The following is a 22,333-nucleotide window of genomic DNA, read 5'->3' as shown; positions in this document are numbered from 1 at the left end:
ACTTTGAGTCCAAGGAAAGCTATGTTTCTAACCAAGCAGAACTGAGAGAGGCAGGAAGACAGACAAGGAGATAGAGATGAAAAGGAGGGAGAGAGAAAAGAGGGAAAAGGAGAGAAGGAAGGAAAAGGAGAAAGAGAAAGGGAAGGAAGGAGAGAGGAAGAAGATAGACAAGGGAAGGAGGGAGAGAGGGAGGGAGAGAGGGAGGGAGGGAAAAAGAGAGAGAGAGAGAGAGAGAGAGAGAGAGATGGAGCTTTTCTCTACAGTTTCACTTAGAGGCCACCAAGTAGACAGATCCTCCTGGTTTAGTCATTAATCCTCTTTAATATACTTATAGTCATGGGACCAAGGGATCCCTCAGAATTGCTATGTTGCTAATATACTTTAGAAAAGAGCCAAGTTTCATGCCATATAGAGACAGACTTCAGGCTCAGTAGTGCTCAGTTCACTCCTGCTACATAAACATAAATTAGCATAATCCCAGCCTTTTATACACTCCCCATCCCAGAGGTTCTGAACCTCTAGTTCCCAATGTATAAACCCCATTACCCAATCTCAGCTTCTCATTCCCTTCCTTCTGTCTACCTCAAAGCAACGCCCCCAATGTCCCAATCCAGATCTGCCTTCCCTTTCCACTGTGTCCTCTGAAATGCCTGCTCCATAATTAATAAACTTTTCCTCGTAAACCCCTCCCTTTCTCACCACTCTAATGTTCTAGGACTGAGACCAGATGCCATCTTTTTTTTTTTTTTTTAAGTGAGGCAATTGGGGTTAAGTGACTTGCCCAGGGTCACACAACTAGTTAGTGTTAAGTGTCTGAGGCTGGATTTGAACTCGGGTACTCCCGACTCCAGGGCCGGTGCTCTATCCACTGCACCACCTAGCTGCCCCCAGATGCCATCTTAATGATACTATTTCCCTCACCACCCTTTCTGTACTGGTTATATTTTCAATAATACCCCCAAGTCACTGCTTGTGGTGGGGGACTTGGAATACTCCCAGTTCTCCATTGCCACTTCCAGACTCTCCTTCCACCATCATGCTCTCCTCCTTTGAAGTTCATACTATCCAAATTTATTACATAATCTAGATCCTGATGTCCATTGTCTGCCAACTCCCAGGACATCCTTTCTTTCCTCAATGAGTTTGATGTAGGAGGATGGATTTAATTAATCAGATTGATCGTGATTGATCAGATTAAGGCATCCCAAAGAATTACAAGACTCAGTGACTCAGTTTCCTGTTTTATTCAAATACCGTGAGGCCCCAGGGAGAAGCACCCAAAGCAGAAAGGTGTCTTGAATAGGGAAAGGAAAATAGTTTTATAGTGAGAAAAAGTAGGTTACTTCCTCGTTATCTTAATCTCCTCCTTAAGGATATTCATATCCCATTTTGGACTTCCCAGGGTCCTAAGATGTCCTCCAAGGCAGGTACCTTTCTCACTAGGGGTGTGTTTTAGGGGTTTACACATCATAAGGTGAACCTAAAGACACATCTTGTCCTTTCTTCACATGTTCATAAAAATATGCTAAAGCTTGTCATAGCCAGAGGGTCTCTCTGTTTATGGTGTCTCTTTACTTTAAGATCTGGCTTCTAGGTGTACTGTCATCTAGGAATATTAATGGCTATTAATGGTTAATGGTCCCTAGTTACCTTCCCTAAGCTTCTGTTGATAGTATTGGTTTATAGGGACTCGAACCCTCTAGTTACAGTTGAAAAAAACTCAAATCTTAGTTTCTCTGTTAACCCTTTTAGGTACTATTGATAGGTTATCTGTTGACCCTTTTTAGCGTCCTCCATCAAGTTCAGTCCTTGGTTCCCAATCTTTCCTCCCCAGCTCTTGTCATCATATTAGAAGATCACAACATACATATTGATAACTTAACTTCTCAGTTCCTTAATCTACTAAGTTCCCATGTCCTACTCTCCCTCAACTATACACAAAAATGGTCATACCTTTGATCATGTCACCAACCACAAACATCCCACTTCTGTATTCAAGAACTTCAAAATTCCTTTATCTGATCCTATTCTTTTAGTCTTTGGTTTTCCCCATAGCCTTCTGACCTCTAATGCCATTCTTTGTCCTCACAGTAATCTCCATCCCTTCTGTCCTTCAGTTCTTAACCAAGCCATCACCCCTGTAGTGGCTAGATTCTCTTCCCTTTCCTATATAGAATACTTGAATAGTTGAACCTTCAAACTGTAGACCCTCCTGTGATCTCGAATCTCTGACCCCCTTATACTTTTACCTCAACCCTGCATGACCAACTAGCTCCTTCACTTCTATTCGTGTGCTACTGAACAGAACTGGAAGAAATCACAAAATCATCCCAAGTCCACTCCAAACTTATGCTATTTAATTTCAGTTGGGCCCTCACTGCAGCAAGGCAGTTGTTCTATCCCTTTATATTCAGTTTACTGTGTCACAGTGGCTGCTCCCAACTTATTCATCCCTTCTCAAACCTCCCTCAGCACCTCCTCACCCTGCCTTCCTGATGAGAATTTGGTCTTATACTACACTGAAAAAAATGAGGCCATTTGCTAAGTAAGAGCTTCTTTCTTCCTCCTCATCTCACATCACTCAAATATCTTCCTCCACTATCCCTTCCTTCATTCTGGTCTACAAGAAAGAGGTGGCAGTTCTCCTTAACAAGACAAACTTTTCTACACGTACCCCAATCTCATCCTTTCCCATCTTTTCCAGATGATGCCCTCCTCATTATTTCCATGTTATTTCTTAAGTTTCTCCCCTCTACTGGCTTTCTGAAAACAAATCTGTCTCTGTCATACTTAAAAAAATACTTACTTGATCCTATTATCCCTGATAACTGTTATCCCATATCTCTCCTCTCCTTCTCGCTTAAACTCCTTGAAAAAGCTGCCTATTCTAGGTGCTTTTTTCCCTCTCAATCTCTTCCAGCCCTACTGCAGTCTCATTTCTGACCTCATTACTTATGTGAAATTTCTTTTTCAGAGTTAGCAGTGAACTTTCAATTGTTGAGTCTAGTGGCCTTTTCTGTCTTCATCCTCGACATCTTTGCAGTATTTTACATAGTCACTCTTTCCTCCTAGATACTCCCACTTCTCTACATTTTCATGGCATTGCTTTCTTCTGATTTTCCTCCTATATGTCTGACCACTCCTCAGTCTTTTTATTTATTTTGGTGGGGGGGGGGATGAGGGTTAAGTGACTTGCCCAGGGTCACACAGCTAGTAAGTGTCAAGTGTCTGAGGCTGGATTTGAACTCAGGTCCTCCTGAATCCAAGGCCAGTGCTTTATCCACTGCGCCACCTAGCTGCCCCTGCCTCAGTCTTTTTAATTGGTCCTTCATCTATTTCATACCCACTGACTATTGGTGTCCCCCATGAGCACTTTTCTAATTTTCCTCTATACTAATTTACACGGTGATCTCATTAGCTCCAATAGGTACAATTATAATCTATGTAAATGATTCCCAAATCTATATATCTAACCCTAGTCTTTCTCCTGAGCTGCAATATCTCAATACCAACTGCTTTTAGGACAGCTTCAACTGGATGTTCATTAGGCATCTCAAACTCAGCAGGTTCAAAATAAGTCTTTCTTCCCCCTAAATACCTTACATTCTTCCCACCTTTCATATTTCTGTAAAGAGCACTTCTTGGTCAATCAGGTTCTCACCCCTTGTGCATCATCCTTGATGCTCAGTAAACCACATCCAACATTTCACATATCAATTAGTTGCTAAATCTTATTTAATATTCATAACATCTCTGTATGTCCCCTTTTCTCCGCTCACATAGCCAACACCCTATTTCAGGCCCTTGTCACTTTTGGTATGGACTATTACAATAGCCTACTATTTGGTCTCACTGCTTCAAATCTCTCCCCACTCTAAACTACCTTCTACTCAGTCTCCAAAGCTATATACTTAAAATGTACATCTTACAATCAATCAATCAATCAATCAATCTCTCTCTCTCTCTCTCTCTCTCTCTCTCTCTCTCTCTCTCTCTCACACACACACACACACACACACACACACACACACACACACACACAGTATAAATTCCATTGAAAATTCAATAAATTCCAGTGATTCCCCATTACTTCCAGAGTCAAATATAAATTTGTCATTTAAAATTCTTCATAACCTGGCTCCTTCCTATCTTTCCAGTCTTCTTCTCTTTCTCTCCCATCCACATACTCTTTGATTTTTTTTTATACACATTACCTCTTTAATCTGCCTTTTTACTGGTTGTCTGAAGTGCTTTCCCTCCTCACCTGCCACTTTCTGACTTCCTTCAGACCTGTTTCTCCAAGCCACTAGTGCCTTCCAATCTCACACTGCCTTCTGTCTACCATTGCAGATATCCTGTATATGCCTAGTTAGATACATGTTGTCTCTCCAGTGTTAGAATGTGAGCTCTTGAAGGTCAGGGACTGTTTTGTCCTTTTTGTCTGTGTTAGCACAGTGCCTGACACATAGTAAGAACCTAAGAAGTACTTTTTGATTAACTGAATAGTTGGATCCAAAGGACTTAGTTTCACATCTCAGGTCTGCTCCTAATTATTCTTATGACTATGGGCAAGTTTTTTTTTGGAGGGGGGGGGGTTTCCTACAGCTTTTGGTTTCCTTATCTACAAAATGAGGGAGTACTAGATGACTTCCAAAGCCCCTTTTGACTCCTAACATTCTATAGTTCTATTTTAAAATTTTCCTTTAGATTCTTAGCCCCATAGTCTCACTGTCCAAATCTTGAGGCCTTCAAATTCAGGTTGTTATTTAAAGTAGAAAAAAAAACAGACTATAAATCTAGAAATATTTATTCAAAAGGCACTTAATTGGATTTTTAAAAGTTGGGATTAGTGCACAGCATAGATAATTTAGCTATTTAAATGATCCATGCAGTTTCAGTATGCAGGCTCTGCATATTAGTGTAATGAGTTATTGACTTGCATTTGGGAGACTTTAAGGGAGAGTTGCCAATGAAGCACAAACTCATGCCTGTAAAATTTGAGAGTGTTTTTGGTATCTTGTTGCCAGAGGGGATTGTGGTATTTATCTGCCAAGTCATGATGGCAACAAGACTCTATTGAATGGGATTGTAAATTGGGGGTTGTGCAATTTACCTGCTGTGAATCACCGAGGCTCTGGGGAACAGGAGGAACAATTGATAAATGAGAACAATTCATAGATTCCTTATTAATCCAGATTTCCTTTTTCATTTTACCAGGCGGAAGAGAGCTCCAGTCACTAAGGAGAAATATATGCTTTACTAACTAGTTTATGTACTCTTTATAGGCAAGACAATTATTATACATCCACACCTCTTGCAATACATGTATAGAAGGCATGAATTGAACTTTATTATATGGTATTTTTAAAAGAAGCCATCCATTGGTCTAAAAAAAAAATCTTGTACTAAAAATTATCCAGGAGGTCAATTTGTACATAACATTAATGTATATAGATCATTTTGTAAGGATGAGTCATATACAACAATGATTGTTGTACATTCTTAAAGAGGACCAAAATGACATCACTATGTTGGGGTCAAGGTATAGTGTGTCCAACTATGAGTGATCAAATCAATATGAGTTCAAAATGTTCTACCACAGGTCAGGCACAAATAGACCATACTAACTTTTGGAGTAGAGATGTCTCTAAATTTGCATATCTCATGTTTCTTTTGAGCCACTGCATTTCTGCTTTACTCATAGAGCACAGCACTTCCTTTGATGCAGGCATGCCATTGTAACAATTGGAATGATGCCACCTGCTGGAGACTTACTGTAGAAAAGTTCTGCCATGAAAGGAAGGTCTTTGAGGGCAAGACCATGCGTCTTTTCTTTAGCGTCAGGAAGTGACGTTTGCTGGTAGGAGGAGGAAGGGGGAGCTGGGCACTCTGTCTCTCTTTTCCTGAGGACACTGGTGGAGAAGGGAGCTAGAAATGAGCTCTCCCTTTAATAGATAGGAATCTAGGCCTTTTCTTCTCTCTTTACCAAATTCTTATTCTCCTTAATAAATGCTAAAAAGCCTAACTCTTGCTAAAGCTTATAATTTATTGGCGACCACTCATTAGATTTTAGACAGTCTAGCTAGAATTTTAGCCTTAATACCATGCAGGGAAGTCCTGTGCCAGTGTCTCACAATCGATTCCAAAGTTCTTGAGAGTGTCCTTGTATTGTGTCTTCTGAATCAATATGGCTGTATATAAGCCCAGCTCCCTTCTTTCACTTCAAAATAACAGAAAATATAAAATGCAGAAATATTAAATATCCTTCAGAATCCATGAAGTAACAAATGTAATAATCAATAAAGGAAATATGAACAAAGGCTAAAGAATAAAATGAATAAATGATTGAAAAAACATTTATTAAGCCCTTAACTATGATTAAGCCAGTAACTGTGATGATTAAAAAGTTGAGAGACATAGTATCTGGGTAATTTAATCATTTTCTTAGTAAGGCTAGTAGGTTATTAATGAAAGGATCATCATTTGGATGTTTCTCTCTCTCAGACCCCAATATCTTCCAGCTCATAGTTTATATGGCCTTTGAAGAGAAGGTGTTCCTTAGGGATGCCTAAACAACTCTGATTGGTTAATCAAATGGGAGGCAAACTATCTAGGTCACTCTAATTTTGGTCAAAGAAACATCAATTTCCATATCAATTGTCTTGATAATAGGGAGAATCAAAGTTTTCCCAGGATCTGTCTGAGCAAATGCAATAAATCTTTTTTTTTTTATTTTAGTGAGGCAATTGGGGTTAAGTGACTTGCCCAGGGTCACACAGCTAGTAAGTGTTAAGTGTCTGAGGCCAGATTTGAACTCAGGTACTCCTGACTCCAGGGCCGGTGCTCTATCCACTGCGCCATCTAGCTGCCCCCATGTCTGAGCAAATGCAATGAGCAAGAATACACCCATTAACCCAAACTTAGAATTTCTTTACTGTCTGATAAGATCTTGGTCTGGGTAAATCTCTAAGAGTAAATTCCCCTTACTACTTGGTTTCTGGATGAGGAAATAGAAAAGGAGAAAAACTCAGGTCCTAATACAATAATTAGTTATTAAATATGAATTCATTTCTTACAAAACTGTGCTAAATACTCAGAATACAAATACAAATGTGAGACAATCCCTCCCTTTAAGGAGCTTCCTTTGTAAATTGGAAGGATAAGACATAAAGGGAAGTGATGGCCTAGAAAGGAAGTTGTAGTCTGGAAAATCACAAGGATAATGAGTTCATTCATGGGGCAGCCTATTGAAATGCCTTTTATTTGGGGGGGGGGGCCTAATATTGATTTTATTACTATGCCTGGAATAGGCGGTGGAAAAGGGAGGTTCTATGGAAAGGGAAATTGTGTGAAGCTAGCCTGAGTGGGGGTTGGCTGTATCAGTAGGTTAGTACAGTTTGTACTTGCTCACCAGTCAAGAAAGTTCTGCCTCAGGACAAGAATTCAAAAGCTGAATGGATTAATGCCCCCTTCAACTGGGGATGTGATTTCTAAAAGTCTGGTCTGAGAATATAATGCCAGGTGGGGGGATATGGAGCAGCAGCAGAATAACTGGCAAAAATACCATAGAGTAATAATTAGTGAGATTAGTGAGTGAGTTATGTCATGAAACAGCTAAAATTATATTAAAGAAAATGATGAATGAGGCAACATACCAAAAAAATGGAATGCAGTTAAAGAATCTTGGTGGGGGGGAATATATATATGTATGTGTATGTGGGCATGTATGTGTGTATATGTATATATGTGTATATAAAGTTACATTAAAAATAGAAAAAGAAAGGAATTATTAATTGAGCATACAGTTTTTTAAAATGGAAAATGAATAAATTAACCCCCTAAAAAAGAACAAGCAAAAAAAGAAACAAATTTTTAAAACAACTAGTGCACTGAAGACAAAATTGATGAACCATTAGAATTTTTAAAGGGAATAGGAAACCAAATTGCCAAAATAAAAAACAAAACAAGTAAACTGTTGATGACTAGAAAGGCAATAGGGAAGATTGTTAGAAACTTCTATACCCAAGCATATGTCATCAAAACTGAGTTTATAAAGAAAATGGATAAAATAGGTATAAAAATACTAAATTGCGGGGCAGCTAGGTGGCGCAATAGATAGAGCATGGGCCCTGGAGTCAGGAGGACCTGAGTTCAAATCCAACCTCAGACACTTAACACTTACTAGCTGTGTGACCCTGGGCAAGTCACTTAACCACAATTGCCTCACTAAAAAAAAAATAATAATAAATTTCCAGATAACCAAAAATATCCCTAGTATCGATACAAATTTTATATAAAACAATGTGAAGAAAAGCTATAGCATTTATTTCCCCCCCTCCCCCCAAAAATAATTCAGACCAAAGTGGATTTGTCTACCATATGTGCAAGAGCGGTTCACCATTAGGAAAACATTTACCATTATATATACACATATATACATATGAACATATATGAAAAACAACATGGTTTTGTCAATAGATGCAGGAAGAACCTGAAATAAAATTCAATACTCATTTATGCTAAAGAACAGTAGGAGTCCTTGCTGTTAAAAATTGACCACAGGAGTTGAAGTCACTTTCATACAGTAGGCAAAATTGGATTATGATTAAGTCTGTTACATTTTTTAGCTATTTCCACTCAGGATTATCAAACCACATGGTTGAACCCAGACTTTGCCATTTTTTTTAATCCAAATTTCCCTGGTAACTACCTAAGAAAATTAACCATTTTTTATCATTTAAGGCAAGCCTCCTAGCTTAAGTGTATAACAACGTAAAGTGTATGCTTCATAGTTTGCAAAAGCATTACAACCATCTTTGCCAAATTAATGGATGAAATGATTATTGAAGTGTAGCTTTAATTTGCATTTCTCTATATGATTTTTTTTTTAGTGAGGCAATTAGGGTTAAGTGACTTGCCCAGGGTCACACAGCTAGTAAGTGTTAAGTGTCTGAGACCGGATTTGAACTCAGGTCCTCCTGACTGTAGGGCCACTGCTCTATCCACTGCACCACCTACCTGCCCCTCTCTATATGATTATTGATAGTTTGAGATTTTTCTTTGAAAATTGTTTCTTCATATCCTTTGATCAGTTATTTATTGGAAAAAGAATCCTAGTCTTACACATTTGTGTCAATTTCCTATAGATTTTGGATGCCATGATTTTAAAAGAGATGTCTGATGCAATTTTTTCCAATCCATAACTTTTCTTACTATTATAGCTGAATAAGACTTTCCTTACAACACCCCTGTAAGAAAAGAAGTAAAAGTGTTATCCATTTTCTAGATGTGTAAACTAAAACTTAGAAAGGGGAAGAAATTCACCCCATGGTAGGTGTTAGAGTCAAAAATTTGAACTCAGATCTCCTGACTTAAATTCCAGTTGTTTATTTGTTGTTTTTTTCTTAAAATTGCCTGCAGGCATATAATATTTTGGAAAATTAGTTTGGTTGACTGAAACAAGTGAACAACAAAAGAGTATCTTAAGTGCTAGCAGAGGTAAATAGATGTAAAGTTAATCAAAGAAAGTTCCCTAGAGGTTGTGAATCATGAGATAAGCCTTTTTTTTAAAAGCATCATTTAATTGACTGAGACTTTTTTGTTTTTGTTTTTGTTTTTGTTGGGTCACACAGCTAGTGGGGCAAGTATCTGAGCCTGGATTTGAACTCAGGTCCTCCTGAATCCAAGGCCAGTGTTTTATCCATTGTGCCACCTAGCTGCCCCTAAAAGCATCATTTAAAATAGAAAAATTGAACATAGCTTTCTGTGAGCACTGTATAAGAAGGATATGACTGTTACCTAAGCAGCTCACTAAAGAGTCTGGAATCATCAATGAACAAGCATTTATTAAACACTACTGTATATTAGGCACCATGCTTGGTGCTAAGGATACAAATATGTAAATCTGATATCTTAGAATACCCTCAAGTCATTTCTCACTAACCCCATTCCCACCCCAACCTTACTTCTCTCACCCCTAGCCTAATCCCACTCCTCATAAGCAGAACTTCAAAAGCCCAACCTATCTGATTGACTCCTCATCCCCACATATCCCATGAATCTCTCACCTCTTTCTCCCAATCTCTATCCCTTCTAGTGCCATCCCTCTGGTGGCCCTCTGAGCTACTTGCCACAACTAGTAGCACTGGGCTGACCTTTCCCCCAAGCTTCTTACAGTAGATGAAGATAAGGGCCCCTCGTTCCTGCTGCCAATATTGTAATGGGGGAGGAGTATGAATATTGTTTTCTGATATTCCAGGCCAAGATTCTGAACAGATTTTCTCATGGACACATTGTTATGTGTGGTGACTCAAGTTCTGGCATATGCTTAGTACTGTAGTTCAGGTACTTTTTATGCTAAATATATTTTGGTTTTGTTTTTTTTTTCTAACTGCCAACCTAGGAATCTAACCCCCTGTATAATAAGGGGGAGATGTCTTCAAAATTCCAGGAAACAGGCTAACAAATGATTTTTTAAAAAAATATATAACCATTCATTAATTGGAAGTTGCCTATATTTGATTTTTCATAAATTCAGGAAGTCTGTGTTTTCTTTGGCAATCCACATCCTTTCTGAGAAGTCTTTGTAATGGGTGTGTGCTTTTAGAGAAATAAAGAATATTCAACAAATATTTTTTAAATGGGAAGACTTGGAACATTCTGTATCATTTTAATTTATTTCTACCAGATCTTACAATAGATGATGAGTATAGTGTATTCATGAATAGATTCATTCAAAGCTGAAATAAAGTCAAATGGTTGTTTAAAATCTGAAAATAGAAAGACATCCCTTTGTGTATCTGTGATGATTAGCTCATATAGAAACTTTTTTTTTTAAATATAGACACCACTACAGTGAATTGCTCAGATCCTTACCCAAGAGGAAAGAGACAACATGCTCCAGGGCAGGCTCTGAAATACCTACTGCAGATATTGCCACTCCAACACAAACAGGTTTGTGATTATTATAAAATAGTACTTTTTTTTTCTTAAATGAAGAAAATACTATAGAACAAATACTAGAAGCACAAAATGTTTGAGAGGCAAAGAGATGCAGTGGATTTGAATAGAGGAAACCTTGGTTTTAAATCCTAGTCCTGACACCAGGCAGCCATATGACCTTTGGCAAATTGTTTTACCATTCTCTACCATCTCATTTTCCACACGTGCCAAAGGTGTAAAAAGTTTCGCCTCCACCCACCCACAAAGTTATCATGCTGATCATATGATTGGGTCTGGAAAGTCATCTGATTCAAACCAGCACCTATACCCCCATTTTGTAGATAAGATAACTGAAGCTTGGAAAGGTGATGTATAAGCCCATGGTCACATAGCTAGTAAGTGTCAGAGCCTGAATTCAAACTCAAGTCTCTTAACTACAAGCCCAGTAACCATGTAACTTCTCACACTGATGGATTAGGGTGGCCCTTGGTGTGGTTTGGAGTTGTCAGCTCGAAGGAAACAGTAACACTTGCAGTTACAAAATGGACAAGAGCTCCTATAACATAGACATTTACTATTAGTTAGTCTGAGGTTGGGGGAAGAGGGGATGGGTGATAGTTGGTGTTGCTTTAAAAATCCCTGGACTGAATTTTGGGGGGAAAATATTTATTGGAAAAAAAAATTATTGGGAATAAAATGTTACTGTGATTTTAAACAATGAAAAGTAGACATTACAGGACCTAAACTGGCCCTTCCAAATAAAGTTGGTCCATCAGATGCTGAAACATTTCAAAATTTTAAACACAGATTCAAATGATAATGGTATGAAATATGTGGGCCTTTCTTGTTCTTGTTAATTCCCAAGTTTTTTACAGTGTTTAAAAAGCATGACATAAGTCTCACATGATACATTCAGGGAGACATTATGGTAAGACAGACCTCCCAAAAGGAAGGAGATCTGACCTCTGACCCTTATTATCTGAGTGACCTTGGGTAAGACATTTCAATCTCTCTAAGCCTCAGTTTCTTCATCTGTGAAATAAGAGGATTGAACTAGATGACCTCTGAGACCAAACCTGTAATCCTATGCATAAGATCCATTTTAAATCCTCTTTTATATTGACTAGCCTATTTTTCTAGGATTGTTGAACATTGCTTTCCTTCATATACTCTTTGATACTGCTTTTTAATCATACATGACAATACGTCTTTTGTTTCCATACCTGTGCATAGGCTGACCCCTGGGGTTAGGTGTTTTTGTTTTAATTTTTTTTAAGTCATTCTTATTTTCAATTCACAGAACAAACAAGCATTTCCATAGCAGTATAATAAAAAAGATGATTGCCCATGAAACTAAAAATCTATCTACCACTTGCTATTCCCTCCAAATATGCAATCATGTAAATTTCCTCCCCCCCACCAACATGGCTACCATTAGACACAAATAGGTATATGTATGTATATATGTGTGTATGCAAGCATATGTGTATATATATGTATGGGTTTTGTATTATATTTGTGTGTATACATATGCACACACATATATTATATAAATTATTCTATACATCTATTCTATCTCTGGATGCAGATAGTGTCTTTCTTCATATGCCCTTTATTTTAAATTTATATTATATATGCATATACTTTATATACTACAATTTATAATAGTCAAAATGACTTAGTTGCTTCAAGTCCTTCTTAAAACAACTCCTGGCTCTGCTCACCTCCATCTTCATCATTAAAATAACACTCCCACTTCACCCCCACTACTTAGAATCCCTAGAACTCAATTCAAAGGCCCTCTTTTCTATGAGTCTTTTCTTTTCTTTTTCTTTTCTTTTTTTTTTTTTTGGTGAGGCAATTAGGGTTAAGTGACTTGCCCAGGGTCACACAGCTAGTAAGTGTCAAGTGTCTGATGATAGATTTGAACTCAGGTCCTCCTGAATCCAGGGACGGTGCCACTGTGCCACCTAGCTGCCCCTATGAGTCTTTTCTTGATTCCCTCAGCTGCTCACTCCCCTTTCAGAAAATTACCTTGTATTAATTTTGTGTATACATATAATGTCAGTAAGGTGTTCCTAATGGAATGTGATCTCCTTGAAGGCAAGAGCTATTGCCATTTGGGGGAACTGTTGCAATTTCTCTTGTATACCACAAATCCAAACATGTAAACCCAGATATTCACTAGATGCAACTCAATATCTATGAACCTAAGAGGCTTTCAGTGGGCTAGTATTCTTCTCATTTGGTGCTTATGTCTCTAAGTGGCTTTTCTGACTATCTCATCTCTCCCTTCTGGGAGACTTGGTTTTCTTTAAAACCCACTTTTTAAAAAAAAAAAAAAAGGCCCCCTTTTCTTAACAAGAACCATTCTGCTTTTGAATTGTTATCCACAATAAAAGGTATTTTGGGGGTCTTTGCTGAAATGTTTATTTTTTAATACTAAACAACAAGAGAACTGGACTAAGCTCTTCTAGCTCTAAACCTAAAATTTTCTGATCCTAAAAGTACAAAGTAATAATATTATGTAGTGACAGTTTTTCAAACATAGAAATTGTCCTGAGCATTCTTCTCCAACATTGTTTTTAAAGACAATTTTTTTAATTTAATAATTTTTTTAAATAATAATTGAATGCTTTAAAATTTGCAGAACATTTTACACATATCATTTGCTCCTCATAGTAACTTTTGGAAAATCTCTAGAAAACTTCCAAGACCTCTAAATAACAAAGGCAATCATAAAGGCCTTTTTCTTACTGTTTTAATTTCTTGTAGCCAAAAGAAATTTTCATCAAGTGAAAAATAGGGGTTGTAAACATCGCATAATTTGGCTTCTGTGAATTAACCTGCAGATAGATAGATAGATAGATAGATAGATAGATAGATAGATAGATAGATAGATAGATAGATAGATAGATAGATAGAAAGAAAGAAAAATAGGTATGTATTTTTAACCCTTCTAAATGCATGAGGTCGTCTATTGCTCTGTTTATTCAATAAATATTTTTGAATCCCCTTCCTATGTAAAGTACAAGGCTCAAAGTTGCATGCAAATAAGAGCAAGTTGGGTTCCTTGACCTCTGAGAGCCTGCAGTCTACTAGAAAAGAGAAGACATCTCCACAAATAACCCTAATATAGGGCAGAATATTATAATTAAAGATACAAAGTGGTATGGTAATTCATAGACGGAAGAGATTATTGTGGGGATAATAGAATGATGTAATAATGAAAACAACATTTTTCTCTTCATCCGCCACTGAGTCTGTTGTCGTGAAATCTCAAGAGTCAGAAATGAACTTTAAAGGTCATAGGATTGAAGGCCAAAAGGGGCCTTACTTATTTCCTGGCCCAGATTTTTTAGTTTACAAAGGATGGACTTTAGATCCAATGAGCTAAAGTGACTTGCCCAATATCACCAAGGTGGTAGTTGCTGGTTGGTTATTGTCCATTGTGCTCAAAGAGGACCAAAATGGTGAATGGTAGCTGGTAGAGCTGGGGATTTAGATCCATGTTCTCTGACTCCAAACCTGTTGCTCTTTGGTTTGGTTTTGTTTTTTAAATTTTAAAATTTTCTGCCTGGGAATTTATGAATCTCCTTTATGACATTCCATGTCCAATGGTCATCCTGCCTTTGCTTGAGCACTTCCAGTTAGAGCTAACACACCTTCCAGAGTCAGCGGACTTGTTCTAGGACTGCTCTCATTGTTAGAAAGTTTTTCCTTAGATTGAGCTGAAATCTAACACTTTTTAGTTTCCGTCCATCCATCCTCAGTCTGCCCTGTGGGACCAAGCTGAATAAGCCTAATCCCTCTTCCCTGTGAATGTAGCATATTACTTTCCGCAGCTTCATTTTCCTGCTGCCAGTAGAAGTATTTCTCCCATCATTTCTGTGATTTGCTGCTCTCCTTAGACTCACTTACATATTCTTGTTCATCTCTGAACTCTGTTCTACTTTAGCTTGTGAAGCTTCTAGATTGATGGTATCTTAAGTCTCTTCACTGTCACCCTTGATTCTTATATATGATTCTCTAAAGCATGTGTTCACCTCTTTGGTTGCTTAGCTTCATGTACTGGATGGTATTTCCTTTCCTTTTTATAGGAAGAAACACTTGATCTTGTTTCATTTTGAATTTGAATATGCTGTGTTCCAAGGCTCTGAGTTGTCTTACATAAATGACTTCTTTGTCACTTTTCAAATTATCTTTTCTCTCTCTGTCTGTCTCCCTCTCTCTTTCTTCCTGTCTCCGTCTCTTCCCCTCTCTTTCCCTCTCTCTCTCTCTCTCCCTCTCACTCTTTATTTCCCTCCCTCCCCACTGTGCCTCTTACCTAACTTCATCAAATCTCAAGGATCCGGCCATATTCTGTGGGCTGCTAGCGATTGTTGCTCCTTTGGCTAACCCCTTCTCCTTCTCTGCATGACACCACTGAGTTTTATAAGTTTTATTAGTTTGGTGCCGCCAAAAAAAAAAAAATCTGAAAAAAAAAAGGTTCAGATTCTTTGGCACAGACTGAAGTTTTTTGTGCTCATTTGAATTGTAGCCCAGGCAGAAGCCTGGCTTAGGACCATTATCCATTGAGGATGCAGCATTTCATTGTTGTTATTTAGTGAGCCGCCAGAAAACACTGCGGACATTATATTTGTTTCGCTTTATTGCCTTTAGGACAAGTTATATTGGCCGTCTTTTTGCAACACCAGCAATTTGTTCTCTTTGAGCTTGAAAAGCAGAATCTACTCAGTCTAGAGAATTTCATAGGAAATATTTGAATTCCTTTGTCAGGATGGATAATGGTTTTGCCCAGAGTTGAAATCTAAAGCAGACTTGGCAGCTAGAGGCACTCCATTGAAATGTACCGCTTGCCATTGGGGAACAAGAAGGACTGTCACTGCTAACGGGAGCATTGATGTGGTACCGGTCATACTTTTACCCTGTAGGCAATATGTTTAGGATACATTCACCTTTATTTTCATCATTAACTTAATCAAATAATGCCCAAGCCTAAGGTGCTGAAAACTCAGTCCCCAAAACATCAGCTTCCAATTGGAAATGTCCTCTCTTTGGCAGCTAAGGAAGAATTATACAAGGAGAGATAAAGTGACTTCTCCAGGTCACATGCATCAGAAGAATTTAACGTGAGTTGTCTGAACACCCTGCTACCTAACCCTTCATCCATCCAGAAATTACCTGAATATTTTAAAGACTAAAGGCTAGAAAGTCTGCATATATAGGTAAAGGAGTCATAAAGTACTATCTGGTAGCCCAACATCAGGATTAGATCTGTTTTTATCCATGGAAATAACATTAAAGAAGATGCATCATCAAGTGCACCCAAAAGACAATGAAGCCCTTCCATCTGACCCTTCTATAAGGGTTGTCTCTTCCTATTTGAATACAAGTTGCTGGAGAGAAGGGACTGTCTAGCTTTTCTATTTGTACTGTGAGAATTGGAATGGTACTCCTGCTGAAGAGATACTGTAGGGAAGCTCCACCATGAGGAGAAGGCATGTGAGGACAAGCCATGTGACTTCAGCGTCCGGAACTGACCTTTTTGGGGATTTTGAAGGTCAGCCCGGCGTCCAGAAGTTACAGCTGTAGAACCACCTGTGGGACTTGTCAACCAGAGCTACCAGCCAATTAGCTTAGAGCTGTGTGTGTGTGGATGGCCCTGTTTCCTGTCAGGAGGCTTCTGGGAGGAGGGAGGAAGCATTGGAGTCTTTTGGGTTCCTGACCTCGGTATGGCAGGTCATATGCTGGGGTCTCTTAGAAATAGTTAGATCTTTACCTCTCTCTCTCTCTCTCCTCACCTACTTCTGATTGCTCTTTAATAAATTCTTAAAAGTCTAAACTCTTGTTTAAGCTTCTAATTTGGAGCAATCACTCATTAGATTTTAGACATCATAGCTAGAATTTTTAGCCCTGACAGTATCCTTAGTGTTTAGCATAATACTTTGCATCTAGTAAGTGCTTAATAAACAGATTTTTGTTAATTCATTCATGAGGGATGTTACAATTTAACCTTGAGCCCAAAGGCCTCACTGTCTCACATTTAGATTTCCAGAGCACTATCTTCACCTAGAACCAGTACTGGAAACTTGTCTGTATCCCATGTTTACTTTCTTGTTTATTTATTATTATTTTTTTGGAGAGGCAGTGAGGGTTAAGTGACTTGCCCAGGGTCACTCAGCTAGTAAGTGTCAAGTGTCTGAGACCGGACTTGAACTCAGGTCCTTCTGAATCCAGGGCCAGTGCTTTATCTACTGTGCCACTTAAGCTGCCCCCTGTATCCCATGTTTATTAAATTTTATCGAATTATCACCTTTTGTTCCTTATCTTCCCTGATCACTGAACTAAAGGTACTGAGCTCCCTGATCTTTTGAGTCCCTGAGCCAGTTTGACTCTTTGGATTCAAAGACCTGAACTAAAGGATTTCTAATTTACCCAAACATTCTAATTTCTAATTAATCCTCACTCTGCCTTACTCTACTGTTGCCACTATCTCTGGATTACCTAGTCTTAGCACCTGCTTCTGTTTTCCTTTCTACAAAAAATAGTTTGTTTTCTACAGTTCGTTCACGAGGCAAAAGAAAATATACAAATTCATAGAGTCGTAGAATCAGATCTAGAGCTGGAAGGTATTCTAGAAGCCATCTAGGTCACCTCCCTCATTTTACAGATGAGGAAACTGAGGCTCAGATAAGTCAATTATCTAAGTTCACACAAGTAGTAAGCATCAGAAATGGGATTTGAACACTGGTCCCCTACCAAGACAGTGTTTTCTCCAAGGTAACTATATTGTCGTCTAATATAGTAAGTGAAGGTTATTAGGAGAGTAACCTACTCTAGACTGAGTTTTCTAATCTAAACCTTAACTAACACTCCCTAAGTGTAGCACATTGTTCTATTTTTCCTATCTCAGATTTTCTTTCAGGAAATCAGGAAACCTGATATTTGGACTTCAGTCTTCTAACATTACCTATAGCAGTTAATTAACCAGATATCTACTTTTGCTTCCCCCACCAAGAAATAGACAGGAAAATACTAGTAAATAAAAGAATATCGGTCACCTCACCATCAGAATTCATACAAACATACAAATTACCCACAGAGTTGACAGCAGATATCTCTATCTCTATTTTTACAATGGCAAGAAAGCAAAACCTGGAGGCAGCTAGGTGGTGCAGTCGATAAATCACTAGCCCTGGATTCAGGAGGACCTGAGTTCAAATCTGGCTTCAGACACTTGACACTTACTAGCTGTGTGATCTTGGGCAAGTCACTTAACCCTCATTGCCCTGCAAAATAAAAAGAAAGAAAAAAAGAAAACCTGGCAAATTCGGACCAGCAAGTCACAGAATTAGAAGGGGGTTTGGACATTATGTAATATAATTCTATCTTCTTTTTTTTTTTTTTTTTTTTTTTGCAGAGCAGTAGGGGTTAAGTGACTTGTCCAGGGTCACACAGCTACTAAGTGTCAAGTGGCTGAGGCTGGATTTGAACTCAGGTACTCCTGAATCAAGGGCCGGTGCTCTATCCACTGTGCCACCTAGCTGCCCCCTAATTCTATCTTTTTATAGATGAGGATATCAAAGCTCAGAGACACAATGTGACTTGCTAGTTAGCGGCAGACCTGGGACTCAGATCTCAAGTCAGGGCTCTTTCCAGTATATCTCTCATCAACACATGTTCATTGATTGCTGAGAAGCCAGTCTGAAATAGTGAAAAAAACTACTTTAATATCATTGTATCCCTTTCAAGTTGAATACATATAATAGGAACTAACCAAATGTCCAAGTGGAGGTCATGCCTTAATGAAGAGATCAGACTCACTGGTAATTAATTCCTTCATGATAGATAAATGATTCTGCTGAAGCTCTCCGATAGTTTTCCCTATGAACTAAGTTAAACTTCTCCCTCACAATGTCTTTGCACTCTTAAACAGAACTTTTCAGTAACACAGATGGCACAAAAGTAGCTGCCTACTTAAGCTGTGTCCAGATTGCCCCAGATTCTAAATTAGCTGGATTACTTTGTGAGGCTTTAAAGAATATTAGGAAAGCATGTTCAGTTTTTGAACTGGGTCTTCCCTCCATGCCCAGCCTTAACATGTGCAATAGTTATCTATGAAGCTACGCCTTCCTATTACTAGAGCATTACCTTATTAGCATTACATTGGAATGAGATATGCAATGTTCTCAGGATGGGATTATTTTATGAAAGAAGGAAAAGAAAAAAATCACTTTTAAAAGTGAGTTTTATACCTTTAAGGAGGGAAAGGGTGAAAGGAGATAGAGAATAGAGTAAATGAGACAGGGAGTGAGTAGAATGGAGGGAAATTCAGTTAGCAATAATAACTGTGAAATGATAAGCAGGATGCCCTCAGAAAAAAGTAGAAAGACTTACATGAGCTGATGCAAAGTGAGATGTACTGTATACAAAGTAATAGCAATAATGTAAGATGATCAGCTATTGGCTATTCTCAGCAATGCAATGATCCAAGACAACTCTGAAGGACTTATAAAAAATGTGATCAATCTCCAAAAAAAGAACCAATGGTATCTGAATACAGATTGAAGCATATTTTTTTAGGTTCTTTTTCTTAAGTTTTTTTTTATCTTTTCTTTTACAACCTGACTAATGTGGAAATATTTTGCTTGACTAAAAAATAGATAGATAGATAGATAGACAGACAGATGGATAGATTATAGATAGATAGGGATGGATGGATAAATGGATGGAAGTGAGTTTTAAAACAAATTTATTCTGTATTTATTTCTGTACTTCACAATATTGCAAACAAGATGAGACTGAGCTATACTAAGCTAATGGGTTACTCATAAGTACTTTTAAATACCATGTGATTAAAGTGCATATACCAAACAAATATCAATACAACAAACTCCAAGAAATTGCCTAGAATCTTTGGTTCTGTTGGAAATTTGTTGTATAGAATAATGTTTGAAACAAATGAGCTGAGAGAGATTTTTGCCTTCATGATACATCTTGCAATATGGTTGATATAAATGTAGATTATCCTTGACTTTTAATAGGAAGGTGCGGCACAGAGTGAAATGCCAATGCTACTTTGGACCACAGCTATTTGTCTTGTTTTGGTTTGGTTTGGTTTGGTTTTTTTGCAGGAATGAGGATTAAGTGACTTGCCCAGGATCACACAGCTAGTAAGTGTCAAGTGTCTGAATCCAGATTTGAACTTGGGTCTTCCTGAATCCAGGGCCAGTGCTTTATCCACTGAGCCACCTAGCTGCTCCCAGCTATTTGTCTTATATTGCAAATGTTGACTTTGACTTTCTCCCCCTCAAATTTTTCAGACCAGTTTGCCTAGACCTTTCCTTCATATTTATCTTACTTTCAAATTTATTTTTATTCTTTCCTATCCCCTCCCCCATCATTAAAATTTAAACTCAATGAGATCCCTAGAAAATAGAATAGGGTCTTGCACCTACTCGACTTTTAATAAACATTTATTGGATGGAACTGAATTTAGCTACAAAACCATAGTCAGATATTCTCTCCCTTACTTTGCATATTACTTCCAAGTGTTAAATGAGAATCTATCTAAACATGTATATAGTACAGCTCTAGGTCGCTGTATTTTATTTTTTTAAGCAGAAACACTAAAACATTTGAGTACCTTCCATCCTTATTCCGAACAAAAAAAATGAAATGAAATTGTCCAAATAAATGTGATATCATCTTTAAAACAATCTCTCTGTCACTTCACAGTGAACCTTCTTGTTTTTTCAGCTGCTCCTGAGTTAAAGCTGCTCTGTGGTGCGGATGTCCTGAAGACATTTCAAACCCCTAACCTCTGGAAAGATGAACACATCCAAGAAATAGTTGAAAAGTTTGGTTTGGTATGTGTTAGCAGGGCTGGCCATGACCTTCAACAGTATATCTCTGAATCAGCCATTTTAACTCGCTATCAGCATAATATTCACCTAGTCAAGAATGTGGTACAGAGTGATTTGAGTGCCACATTTGTAAGACAAGCCTTGTACGAAGGACAGAGCGTGAAGTATATGCTTCCAGACTCAGTCATTTCCTACATAAAGGACCATAACCTCTACCTGAAAGAGAGCAAATAGACATAATTAAAAGAATGAGGTGAAGGAAATGGGGTAGATTGAGCACACATCATCAGGTTCTCTGAATCCTCCATCTCTTTCCAGAATTGGCCCCTACCATTAAAAAAAAAAACACTGTTTTACTGAGACACATTTCCTACAAATATAGGAAACTTATTTCCTGTAGAAAAAATTATTATTATAAAGGGAAAAGTGTGTTAAAGAAGTTATTCCTGGGGGCAGCTAGGTGGTGCAGTGGATAAAGCACCGGCCCTGGATTCAGGAGAACCTGAGTTCAAATGTGGCCTCAAACAATTGACACTTACTAACTTTGTGACTCTGGGCAAGTCATTTAACCCTCATTGCCCTGAAAAAAAAAGAAGAAGAAGAAGAAGTTATTCTTTTGCAAGTTGATAGTGGGAAAAAAAGCCAAAAAATTTTTGAGGCCACTATGTTAAGAAGTGTTAAAGCAGCCTCTTAAAAAGGCTTCTTTATTCTACATGCAAAATTTGGTTTCCACTGTTATTAGGAGCTTTCAGAGTTTGCACAAATAACAAGTTGGGTTTATGGCAGTGTTCTTTGCTTTATTATCAGTATTATGCATACTGAATTCTTTAATAAGTCTTTAAGCCCAATATCCTATTCTTTTTTGGAGATATTTGACAGGATACTAATTACTTTACAGTGGACTTAGTAAGCTTTTGTCTTGAAAAGAATAGTACTAATTGAGCATTATCATAACAGGAAGTTCAGTAATGACAAGTGTGGACTCATTGGCTGTGTACTCAGCACTTTCCTAAGCAGTATTGGATATTCCACAGAGAACCGTTTAAGAGGAATGCATTTCTGTTCGGTATTAATAAAAGTGAAAATTAAACTGTTTTCTAAGCAAATGTTTTCACATATTTTAATATAATAAATATTTTTAATACTGTTCTGGCAGGAAACATGATATTCCTGACTGCAAATGCCAATGACCCTATTTCTCAGGTTTGTTTTTAAAAAGTTGATTCACTTCATTTTAACTGTATCTTTTGAGTGTTTCATGTCTTCTTGTGGGCAAACAAAAAATAAAGTGACATCAGAAAGTCCTAATGAAGCATTATGTATTTTTTTTTCTTTTTTTTTTTGTATTGTTATGAATAGTGTACCTCAGGTTGCTTTTATTGGCCATTCAAAAGATACCAGCTGGTGTGCTAGTAGAACTTGAATGAGCTGAATCCCTGATCACAGGGTACCAAAGAGCCAGCAAAAAACCCTGCCCTGTTTCTGAATGTGATCAGGAATGTCTTATAATTTCAGCTGCTGTT

The 22,333-nt window shown here is 37.8% G+C and overlaps 1 protein-coding gene across 5 annotated transcripts in view; it reads left to right on the top strand.

Annotated features, from left to right (window-relative positions):
- NMNAT3 (nicotinamide nucleotide adenylyltransferase 3) overlaps nucleotides 1-22,125 on the top strand; it is a 143,441-nt gene extending 121,316 nt beyond the window's left edge. For 4 of the 5 annotated variants that reach the window (XM_043995634.1, XM_043995631.1, XM_043995632.1 and 1 more), the window contains 2 exons: nucleotides 10,844-10,953; nucleotides 20,683-22,125. In XM_043995634.1, coding sequence (XP_043851569.1) covers nucleotides 10,844-10,953; nucleotides 20,683-21,044 — 472 coding nt within the window. In that variant the 3' untranslated portion in view covers nucleotides 21,045-22,125. The remainder of the gene's footprint in view (nucleotides 1-10,843; nucleotides 10,954-20,682) is intronic. The other variant, XM_043995635.1, reaches the window with a different exon arrangement.
- The last annotated feature ends 208 nt before the right edge of the window (nucleotides 22,126-22,333 follow it).

This window comes from Dromiciops gliroides, chromosome 3 (assembly GCF_019393635.1).
Source record: "Dromiciops gliroides isolate mDroGli1 chromosome 3, mDroGli1.pri, whole genome shotgun sequence".
NCBI lineage: Eukaryota > Metazoa > Chordata > Mammalia > Microbiotheria > Microbiotheriidae > Dromiciops > Dromiciops gliroides.
The sequence above is the reverse complement of the archived record's forward strand: the minus strand, read 5'-3'. Positions and strand labels throughout refer to the sequence as shown.